General features: G+C 41.9%; 1 protein-coding gene across 1 annotated transcript; it reads right to left on the bottom strand.

Annotated features, from left to right (window-relative positions):
- Positions 1-11,464: 11,464 nt before the first annotated feature.
- LOC122656208 (calmodulin-like protein 3) lies at positions 11,465-11,918 on the bottom strand. Its single transcript, XM_043850681.1, has one exon. The coding sequence runs from the start codon at positions 11,916-11,918 to the stop codon at positions 11,466-11,468; it is 453 nt and encodes a 150-aa protein (XP_043706616.1). The 3' UTR covers position 11,465.
- Between the last annotated feature and the right edge of the window lie 684 nt (positions 11,919-12,602).

Raw genomic sequence — 12,602 nt, 5'->3', positions numbered from 1 at the left:
ACTATAGGTGGGCCCCACATGTATATTTATTTTTAAAATTAAAATTTCACCTCACCACATGACTTTTATTTAACTTATTTAAACTTTTATGTATATGTAAAAGTATTCATGGGTGGGGATTTGAACCCGCAACCTCCCACTTAAATAGCCAAAGTAACAACTAGTTGGGCTAAGACCTTAATTTGCTATCTTTTGAAGAATAAATTACTTTATCCTTTTGTTCCTACTGTTTTGATCAAAATTTTGTCTAGGAAACCAGGAATTGACTTTCGTCAGTTGTATAGGTTTCGTTTTAAGGTTCTTCTCAATAATTTATTGATTTTAAGAATTATTTCACGTTGTCAAAACTTAATTTTTCATGAGTTGGTATAATTATCCTAATGCCCCTATATTACAAATATAAGTTGTTTTATTGTTTACCGATCGCCAGGTTAGAACGGTGATGCACTAGTTGGTAACCAAAGTTAATGGGGAAAATTTTAAAACAAAGATGCGGCATTACATTATGTTATTTTTCTCGATCATTCGTTCAATGCTCCACAAGGTACTGATGCCATTGACCTTGGGTTTTGGACCTTCAACAAATTTTAAATTAGCCCGTATTTTTGGGCACGGGTTTTACAGGCTAGGCCCAATAAACTATGAATGTCTACCACATTCTTGTGTGTCTCCCAGTCAACCACCGACTTCACCTTGCTGGGGTCTACTTCAATACCTTTAGCGAAAACTAGATGCCCCAAGAATGCCACTTTTTGCAGCCAAAATTCACATTTACTAAACTTGGCGTACAATTGCTTCTCTCTCAAACGCTGCAGTACCAGACGGAGATGGTCTGCATGCTCTTCTTTGCTCTTGGAGTAAACCAACATGTCATCAATGAAGATGATGATATAATTATCTAGAGCATCATGGAACATTGGGTTCATTAACTCCATGAAAGTCGTCGGGGCATTGGTCAATCCGAAGGACATACCAAAAAATCCATAGTGACCATAGCGAGATCTGAATGTTGTCTTGTTTATGTCACTATCTCTAATTTTTAGCTGATGGTACCCCGATCGGAGATCAATCTTTGAGAATACTCTATCACCTTACAGTTGATCAAAAAAGTCGTCGATCCTAGGCAAAGGATACCTGTTCTTAATTGTCAACTTATTAAGTTCACGGTAGTCGATGCACATCCTCATACTATCATCCTTCTTCACAAATAATACTGATGCACCACAAGGAGAAACACTGGGACTAACGAAGCCTTTCTTCAATAGGTCCTGAAGTTGTGCTTGTAGCTCCTTCAACTCTGTCGGTGCCATCCTATAGGGGGCTTAGACAATGGGGCTGCACCCAGTATCAAATCTATCATGAATTCTGTCTCACAATCCGGCGGCAACCGTGCGAGGTCTTCCGAAAAGACATTCGAGAATTCTCTCACCACATTGATTTCTTCAAGTGGTTTAACCCTTGCTTCACCATCTATCACCGACGCCAGATAGCATTGACATCCTTCATCCATTAGTTTCTGGACTTGCAATATGGAGATAATCAATTTCTTGGGCTTCTTCCATTCATTACCCATTAATTCAAACTTTACGCCCTTCTTTGGTTTGAACAGTATCTTCCTCTTTGAGCAGATTTGCCCCATATATGGATAACCAATCCATACCCAAAATTACTTCAAAATCCTTCATATCTAGTTCTATCAAATGGGCCACCATTCCTCTATCATTTATCCGAACATGACAAGGTTCATATATCCGGTTGAGTTCAACCACACTGCCTATTGGTGTGCTAACCTTCAAACCTTGAGTCATTTGTTTTGGTTTAGTTTTTATCTTTCCAGCAAACGAGGGAGAGATAAATGAGTGTGAAGCCCCCGAATCAAATAATACATAGGTAGGTTGTGCACATACAGAGATCATACCTGATAAACACCAAGCAACCAATTATAGAAATAAATTCACACATATGTATCAATGTAAGGATTGAATGTGATACTTGTGATAATACTTGGGTCGGCTTAGGCTTCCTCATTGGTGAGGAAGTAGACATGCCATTGGGTCCTATTGGCTATTGGGGTAGGGAGAGCACGACCCGCTGGCCGAGCTTGAGGAGCCTTGGGAGGAAGAGCAGCTGAAGGGCCTCCTTGTTTAGGCTGTGGACAATCCCTAATCATGTGCCCAGTTTCATTGCAATTATAGCACACTAGAGTCTGTGTACAATAATGGGGTGCTGATGCTATCTTGGGTGCCTAAGTTGCATCAGGTCTGTAATACCGGACTGGGGATGCGGTGGAGTAAGATCCCCTTTGAAATTTACTGGGCCCCCTGTGACTAGTAGAACCCATGGGCCTCTTACGAGCTTGTATGGCCCTGTAACTCTCCCTTTGCTGATCTTCTATTATGTTAGAAGCCTGGATCACCTCTGCATAGGTGGGGTAGTTGTGGAACACTATAGAAGTATTGATGCTGTGCCTAAGTCCTTTCTCGAACTTCCTTGCCTTAACATTGTCGGGCTTCTGGTGCTCTGGGGCAAAGTAGAATAAGTCCTCGAATGTTTGTTGCTACTTGAGGACCAACTTAGATCCTTGACTCAGGCTCGAGAACTCCACTTCATTCTTGTCATGAAAGTTCCGCGGAAAGTAATTCTCAAGGAAAGTCTCTGTAACTGAGCCCAAGTAGCATTAGGGTACTTGGTCCAAAAGTTCTCTTTGGAGGAATGCCACCAAGCATTGGTGTTGCCTCGAAGTTAGAACACAACACACCTAATCTTATCCAAGTCACTGTACTGTAGGACTTCAAAGATTCTCTGAAGATCCCTGATCTAAGTTGCCAAAAACAAGGAGACATGGATCATCTTGGAAAAAATTAGAGGGCGATGCTTCTGAAATTTTTTGGACAATTTGGAGGCATCAGCCCGAGCTGGTGCCACAGTTTGGACTTGTGGAGTATCAAGAGTAGGGGGAGGAGGAATTAGCACCAGTTGTGCCAAAGGATTTTCGACAACAACAACAGGGGCCGGAGGAGGATTTCCTTGTGTAGCAGTAGCTGTAGGAGCTGGTGGTGGAGGAGCCACTTGCACCGGAGGGGGCACTTGTTGCCTTTCTCTAGGGCTAGGAATGTCCTTGAGTTAGTTAGTCATGGTTTGCATATAGAGGTGTTGCTCCTGTTGTGCGTCCCTATGCTCTTGTTGCATAACTTGAAGCATATTACTCAATAATGCAGCAGCATCCACACTATTGTTAACTGGGGGAGGCACAAGTAAGGCCGTATTAGAGGCATCACCGGCATCAGCTCTAGGAGGGGAGCGATTCCGGTTCTGTGTATTAACCATGATGAGCACCTATTCATGTTTAAGATGTCGTACATGGTTAGAACACAAAAGCATAAAGAACAACAAGGCATAGATAAGCAAGAGAGTACAATGGTCAAGGAAAGATTATGCAAAGAGGAGTACTAAGCATGGGGGGAGGATAGGTTAAAGAAAACAGGCAAACAACCATTTTAAACACGAATGGATTTATGGATGGAATCAGTCTGTGAATCCGTTCATGAGTCCATTCCAAAATGGGGAGGACAGATTTATGGATGGAGGCAGACAGGGTGCCTCCTGCCCTGCATCCATTCGAGCAATTATTTTTTAGTAGAACATGTTTAGGAGGGACGGATTTTCAAATGGAGTCAATCCCATTAATCCGTTTGTGGATCCGTCCGCAGAAATGGAAATCCCTATTGGAAAGGATTTACGAACGGAGTCTTAGACTTGAATCCATTCGTGAGTCCATTCTAGTATAATTCACAAATCCCAACTTTTTACACTAAACGGATTTACGAATGGAGTCCCGATAGTGGATCCGTTTGTTGATCTGTTCGCGGAATTTTTGTAAAATTGCCCAGCTGCGACTTTTTAAACTTGTTTGGCTTTTTGCTAGGGCAGAGTTGCAGAGCAAGGGGCACTGACCAGCGTCCATTCGTGGATCCTTTCTAAAATCTTGGCACTTGGGTGTTCTAACTCAATCATCTTCACTTCCAAACCCATTCCAGATATGATTTCTCTCTTTACTTCTCTGTTTTTAATGTTCTTAGTTCTAGGTTTTACTTATTCTCTCCTTTTCTTCTTGCTGTTCAAGTATCTTGGGGAATGGAATACTAATAGGAATGTTCTTCCCATTTCAATAGTGGAAATCAGCCATATGCATCACCCATCTAAGCACTGCCACTCCATTCCACTTCTCAGGGTTGTGAAACTACATTTTTCCCAACTCCAAACAAGCTTTCTCTTGCTATTCTGGGGAAAATAATGGAATGAGACACCAACCATGTGGTCCCTACCATAACTCGAATGTGCAAAACCTCACATAACATCACCAATCAATAATCCATGCAAGAGTTAGATAGATCAAACCCAAAACTAAAAAATTACTACTGTTTTGGGGAGAATAGCTTGAAAGCATGACGGTGTTCATTTTCCTTTAACAATTTTATATATGTTTTGGTTAAATAAATCTAGACATACTTTGAATTATTTAGATGAATTTCTAGGTCAATGCTTTAAAGTAAACCCTTCCCATAGGTTGGATTCCTTCAAACTTCTTCTTGATTAAGTGTGGAAATTTATACATGTATTAGCTCTTGAATTGTCTTTCATTAATGGTTCACATTCGAATGTGTTCAAGTACCTTTGTTTAATTCATTAGGAATCAAAGCCCCCCTTTTTTTTGGGCACCATATTAAAGTGTTTAACTTTGTATGGCTGTATTTTAGGGAACTAGTAATGTGATCGATTTTTGGGCCTTTGGTCTATTCTTAACAACTCCTTACTTCATTTCTATTGTTGAGGATTTAGGTTTTTATTCAAATTAATCATAACATTGCCCTTGTTTCCTTTGTTTCTTGTCTGTAGGCAAGTATTAATCATGGTTCGAGGGCAAAGAAATGCTCCTGCCCTTCCACCTCCATCTCTACCTTATGATGCAAATTGGTTCATATCGGCTGAGGCTGAAGGGCTGCTTAGAGATCATTATCCTGACTTGAAAATCCTTCTGGGAAGGGATTTTGTTACTGAGGATCTGGTGGCTTTCAAGGTGGGGCCTAGGTTTGACTTGTTGGGGTGGATAAATATGCTAACATTCCCGAGATTTTACTACCCCACGTTGGTTAGGCACTTCTATTCCAACTTGGTTGTCATCCACGAGGGTGAGCTGACGTGCCAGATTACCTCTTTTGTGAAGGGAGTGCCCATCTCGTTTAATGAAGTACAATTGGGAGGCATCATCAATGTGGCTTCCAAAGGAGAAAGAATCTACCATCCACCAGGAAGGGATCCTCTCACTTATCTTTCAAGTTTAGTCTACAAATGCTTGTATGATACTTATAGACGATAAGTACGAACACTAGGTGAATATAACAGAGTTTGGTCGCTCACAACGTATATTGGATCGCATTGTCTAGACAAATCTGGTTCCTACCAAAGGGTATAGTATCAAACCCTCTCTCATGGTTGCTTCTATGGTGTTCTCTCTGTATAAGGGTGAGCAGATTTGCTTACCCTATATCATGATCAGGCACATGGGTTAGGCATCTAAGCCCCGGTGCAAGATTACCTTGCCATATGGGAGGTTGCTCACCTAGATCTTTCTACACTTCAGGTGGACCTTGATAGTGAGGAGGCTCTGGAAAGTCGTGAAGAGCCCTTTGATTTCAATGCTATCGCCAGGATGCAGCTTAGCACTGACAACTTTAGTGATGGGGAGCCTTTCAACCCAATAGTGGATGATGAAGCCCAAGAGGGTGAGGGGGAGTGAGGAGGGAAACATGGAACCGGTGTAACACACTGTGGGAGCCTCCAGCTCAGGGAGTATGGATATGAGTACTATCCTTGCTGCTATTGGACATCTAGGTACTAGTGTATCCCAGCTAACAAATAGCATGGCCCAGCTCAACACCAACATGATACAAGGATTCGCCGACATCCAAGGGCAGTTTGCTTCTTATGACCATCGCTTTGAGAGGATGGAGAAAGATATCCATGATATCTACAACTATGTGACCTACGAGAGCAACAATGAGGACGACTATTGGGGTTGTGATGATGATGCGATGGAGGACTAGACTCCACAACATATCTTATCTGCTCAACACATTAGCACTTTGCTATCTTAGTTTCTTTCCTTTGTTTAGTTTATTTGTCTTGTACTGGTTCCATCTCTTTTTATGTTTGAGAACTTATTTTCATTTATACTTACCTCCATGGGAGATTCATAAAATCAACAACTGGATTAATGAATGGATATATATATATATATATATCTGTGTGTGTGTCTTTTCCTTCTATTGTTGTTCTCTATTATTTACAATGTCATTAGCTTTCAACCTGGCTAGTCTCCTTCCTAGGTTTTACACACATCCAATTATTCTTGTTGGAAGCTTTTAAGTTTGACCCTAATTGTGTAGAATAAATCAGGAGTCCGCTAGACTGTGGTTGGTACAGAGCATCACGCTCTGATACCATGTTGTCACGCCCCTATCCCGATAAGAAATATAATAATAATAAAAGGGGGTGATTGAGACGACACACGTCATCACACTAAGCTACCAGGATCACAGATTCAATGTCCCAAACCACAGTCCTAAACTAACATCGATCAATATCTCATTAATATTAGAGTCTAGAAAGGAAGTAAATATCATAATTCCAATTTCAAGTGTAAGCGAAAGTGTTTCATATTAATAGTTATATGATGTTCACTGGCTAAATGATAAATAGTACTGTAGTTTTACATGCCCATGACCATCAAATAACTACAAAAGGGTATAACAGTAAAATATTGATACAAGGGCTTCATGCCCCAAAAATAAACAAAAGGAACGAAGTCCTGAGTATCATCACGGCCCGTAGGCACAATCATCACATGGGCATCCATTGTCGTGCTCCTCGACCGCAGTTTTCGAATCCTCACCTCCAATATCATCATATACCGAGGGTTCAATCTCGAGTCCAGTAAGACAGCCACTACCTGTATCATCGTCTAAAAAGAGTGTATAAACGGGGGTTAGCTCCACCGAGCTAGTGAGGGGATGGGGATGCACATACATACAAAACACAAATAGTTCATGATGCATGCTATTATTAATTCATTTACCACCTAACACACAATGTTAAGTTAATAGGTATATGTTACTATGATAACTCGGGAAAACACTGGATCCTTCCATGCTTACCACAATGCAATCTCAATTATCACAATGGAGCCCGCACCGGACGTAGTCATCACCACCCAGAGGCAGACCCCGATAACCATGACTAACCATAGTCTAGCCTCTCTTGCTCTCCATAGGCATCAGGTGCTCTGGTGGCCCAACACCTAAACCCCTATTGGTAAGGGTCATAGCACAGGGAACAAAGTCCTAACCACATTTATACTACATGCTTCCAATCGTGTCTAGAGGTATTCCGAGTGTATCAACATCCCATTCCATCTAACACCCGGGTACCTGCACAACATGGCGCATACAGATCATCATGACATATAATAGTAGTTCTCATTCCCGAGTCCCAGTGGTGGTATGACCCGACACCAAATCCCACATACAAGTATAGCTCAAGTCACATCAGATATATATATATATATATATATATATATATCACAATTCATGAATAAAAGATATAAATGCAATATGCAGCATGCTTTAGTAATGATACAATCATGAGTAATAATTATATAATAGCAAACCCAACCAATCAACTCAAACCCACTCACAAGGATTCGCGTATCGTTTGGAGTGCCTAGAAGATGTTGCCTTGGTACATGCTCCCCTGTACTAATTAGATCACCCAGGGATGCGTGAACAAGGTGTTAGAGGTTTACCTTTTAGTTCAGCAAAATAGAGCATGAACGGACTTAGGAACAGAGGCACCAGCCTGGGTCCATTCCTGGATCCGTCAAGGCATTGGAGCCAAATTACAAGGAACGGATTAACGAACAGAGTCTTCTCATTGAATCCGTTCGTCCATCCGTTCGTTATCCTGAGAAAATCCCAAAGGGAACGGACTGACGATCGGTGGCAACAAGTTGAGTCCTTCCGTGAGTCCGTAAGAGTATAGTGCCCCGAATGTATGGAGTGAATCTACGGATAGAGTCTCGATGCTGGATCCGTTCGAGATCCAGTTCAAATTTTTGAAGATTTTTAACTTCAGCCTTAGCCCATGAGATCCCATTGCTTCAAGGGCTAGGTAAGGGAATCTTAAGCCTTCCTAGGGTCACAATGTCACATAGCATTCATGGGTTCAAGGATTTACAAGGAATCCAACTTCCATGATCCCAATCTAGGGTTTAGAGTTAAGGGAGCTATAGGACAACAACTAGGTTGAAATGGGGGCCTTCCAAGGTCAAATTTGGTGTAGGAAGCTCTATTGATGGAGTTCCAAACATGTCCATGGTCTCAACTTGGGTTCCAAGTGAAACCCTAGGCTAAGACCAATCCAAGAGGAGAGGGTTTTTAATCGTTTAGGATGGGAAGGAGAGTGTAATGAATAAGGTTCTTACCTTAATGGGTGATGTCCACTAGGGATCCTCCAAGTGGCAAGCCTCTTTCTTCCTCCACTCTCTTCCTTTCCTTCTTCTCCTTCATTGCCCAATCTGTTGGTGGTTGAGATGAGTAATGGCCAATAAAGGCCAGGAGCCTTATTTAAGGCAAGTGGCCCTAAGGCCCTGTTTGATTTGGCCCTTAAGTCATAAAACTCACCTTTAAATACATTATAAGGGTTGTGGGCCCACTCATATGGCCCAACAATGTAAGTGAAGGTCAAGGGTGGAGTCTACCATGCTTGGGGGCATAGCCACGATGTTCGGAGTACGGGGATGTGGGTCCCACACAAGAAAATAAACAAAACAAGCATGACAACACCAATGGATTATCGAACGGACTCACTAGCAGTGCGTCCGTTTGTTAGTCTATTCCTGTTGAAAGGCTGAACAGCCAAAGAAATGCCACGGGGCCTTGGCCTGCACTTTAAGGGCTTTGAGCAGGGTCTGACCACATGAGTGTTAGGGCAAGGACCATGCCTATATTGTGGACTTACTTTTCATCGAGGGCTAGTTCCTGAACCCTGAACAACAATCTCTTCTCAATGCATACTGCATAGAGGCACCACTTTGATGTGAGTGAGCACCGGGTTCTCCTTATGATCCTCTTCAGTTTTGGGACTGGTGCTAGGAGGGTAATCTAGGAAGTCACCGTCCACAAACCTTCCCCAATCCCGGTTAAGGAATCTTTCTTCAACCGCGAGTCTGGTGTATTGATCGACGATCTTATGAGTTGGCTTAACGACCATCGTAAACAATTCACCGACATGCATTGCTAGGTCGCCTATGTGGCACCAAATTACAATTACATATTAGGATCTCGGGTGCAGTTATAACAAGGCTGGCCCAATCTAGCGCCCATACACTATAGTTGGCCCCATTAGGCACATAACAGACCACCATGCTTCTATAGCCGCCTCCCTTGGTGGCTCACTCTAGGCAGCTTTCACTTTGGCGGTAGGTAGCCCTCTCCAAGCAGCTGCACTCTGCTCCAGGGTTTTAGCCTGGCGGCAGGTTGCCCTTCTTTGATAGCTTTCACTCTACTCTAAGTAGCCCTTTCTGTGACTCGAACCTGTGACATGGTGTCCGACTTTGATACCAAATGTTAGTTATGTGATCGATACACCACAAGTTCTTAAGCTGATGGAATGTGTTAAATCAAGCCCTTTAACCTATCCCATAGTAGGCTGGCCCAATCTTGCACCCATACACTATAGTGGGCCCCATTAGGCACATAACAAATATACTTGAATAACATTGAACTTCCAGCTAGATTGGGCAAAGGTTCCCATTGTCCTAGAAACGTTGCCATGGTACACGTTCCTAAGTGAGATGATATCATGAACACAAGTATACAATCGAGCCATCATCATCGGTAGCTCGTTTGGCTTCAGTCCCAAAGTTTGTGAAGCAAACAACCTACAAATACAACCAAAAGTCTAATTACTACTGAACCCATATTACAAACAAAGCGACTAGTACGAGACAACAAATCAAGATACCTTGAGATCTCCAAGTAACTTGGAAGCCAGAGCCTCAGCAAAATCAGCTATGGCATGATTAAGATAAACGACTGTGGAGTGCTGGAAGCAATTCTCCTGATTGGCCGCAACAAACAGTTACTAAGAAAAAGGAACTAAAAACAGGGGAAAGTAATAGATTAGAGTAGAAAGGTTAATGAAATGGAATGCTTAGATGGTTCTTGTAGAAATAGAACATGGAAGGGCTGAGATACTCTTTTCGCTTTTGCAAGATCTAAACAGCAGATGGTCCTATGTATATATATGGTGGAGGAGTGTAATTGAAAGGAGGCATTTTAGGAAGGACATCAAAGCTTTCTTGCAAAGGAGCTTCTCTTTGATGAGCCAATTGAGAAAGTTACGATGACTACGACGAAAATCTCTTCCTGATAATGCTCTTGTTAATAAGCCTCTCATCATCTTCGATTACTCTTCTCCTACTTTGGTTACACTGTAAATAGAGATATCTTTGTTGAGGAGATTGAGAGAGAGAGAGAGAGTGACAATAGTGGATGTAGATTCCGACGATTTTTGCGGACTGGCAACCTCGTTGGAGAAAGGTAGTGGGTGTAGATTCCAACGAAGTGGAGAAGTCTACAGGTTTCACTCTAGCATTCCGGGAGACTTGGGAGAGAGTAAAATAGAAACCCTAAATGCCAAATGGGAAGAGAAATCACAAAATGAAAAGTGAAACTTCCTAAAGACTAGTAAAACCTAAAACTAAACCATTATAAAGTTAGGATTAAAATCAGGGTCGGGTTGGGCTCAGCCTGAGGTCTCAACCCTAGCCCAGCCCAACCCTGACCTCGGGCTTGAACAATCAAACCCTAACCCACCCCCTTATGGTTTGAAAAATCAGTTCAGGCAATGTTCGGGTTAGGAGGGTCAAGGCGGGTTTGGGCTTAGGGCCAAAGTTACACCCCTAGAACTAATCCCTTAAGCGTGTTACCTACATGATCTATTTTGAATAGATCTTTCTTTATCAAATATTAAAAAAAAAAAAAGAAAAAAAAAAAAGAGAATAGTTTTCATTGCCAATCCACTAAGAAAGATAGCCCTGATGGGGTTGGGTGATTTGACTGCATTTATGTTCCAAACTCCAAACATTACCAATAAAATGTAAGGAATGGAAGGTGGATTCAACCCCAGATCAACAAATTAAATTAAGAATACCATCAAATCATAACAAATTAATATTACCACGTCCGACAAAAAAAATACCTATGAAACAAACATAGCGTATTCTTCAATGAATTCAATGTTGCTGCGCCCACCTAATGCCCACATTCCATTCCCCTTCTTTTCTCAAATCACCAAAAATATTTACATTCCTAGCAGCTCAGAGCAATCAATCCATGGAATCTTTATCAACTCAATGCAGCAAAACCTCCACCTCTCATCATCTGCTTGAACTCTTTGTAGTTAACCATGCCATCACCATCAACATCAACCTTTCTTATCATTCTCTTGCAGTCTTCTACGGTTCTTCCTTGCTTAAGCCCAAGTGATGCCAAAACTGATCTCAATTCCTCAACGGTAATGAAACCATCACCATTTTGATCGAATACGTTGAATGCTTCCCTCATGTCCTCTTCCTCATCCCTCTCGTCCATTATTGTTTGATATAATGCCCCGAACTCCTCGATATCAACACACCCATCGCCATTTACATCGATCTTCTCGATCATCTGGATGAGGTCTTCATCCGGTATGAAGATCCCCAAATTCTGTAGCGAATCACTGAGTTCCTTTTTTGTAATCCGGCCGTCACCGTTCCGATCAAACATTTGGAACACCCGCTTGAGCTCCGCGGGATCCATGTATATATATGCTACTTTGATCAAGTAGACGGCGGCGAACGACTGACTACTTCAATGAAAGATGAAGACAATGACAGAGAAGAACAAGAAAGAAGAAGAAGAAGAAGAAGAAGAAGAAGAAGAAGCTGAACCTTCCTTTAGCCTCTATATTTATTTGTATTGGAAGCAATTGGGGAAACAAGAAGGGGGGAGGGAGGTAGGAAAGGAGGGAGATATGCTTTCTAAGTTTCTATTGGGGAAAAAATAGAGAGAGAGAGAGAGAGAGAGTTTGTATCAAGAAGGGTACAGAAAAGGAAAATCCAAAGCAAAACGGTTGGGATGAAGGCCTAATACTTGAATCATGTGGTGGGTGTTGGTGATGTTGGAGAGAAAAGTGGAGAGAATTGAGGACCTTAATTAAGAAGGGGGAATGGAAGGGAAAGAAATTGAAGGTTCCCTAGAAATAGAAATTTGTTGAAACAATGGTTCAAGATTGATGGCTTTATAGCAATCTTTGCTTGCATTTTTTATCACACAAAGACGCGTTCTGCTCTTCAGGTTCTGTTCTGTTCTTCCAAAGACGCGTCTTGTTGCTTTTCTCTTTTTTTGAATTTAAAGAGAGAGAGAGAGAGAAAGAGAAAGAGAGGACCGTTAATGGCGGGCCAAGTACTATGGCCGGCTATGGGACCATTTGAGTCGTTGAGT

Source organism: Telopea speciosissima, chromosome 3, assembly GCF_018873765.1.
Source record: "Telopea speciosissima isolate NSW1024214 ecotype Mountain lineage chromosome 3, Tspe_v1, whole genome shotgun sequence".
Lineage (NCBI taxonomy): Eukaryota > Viridiplantae > Streptophyta > Magnoliopsida > Proteales > Proteaceae > Telopea > Telopea speciosissima.
This window is presented reverse-complemented; position numbering and strand designations above follow the sequence as displayed.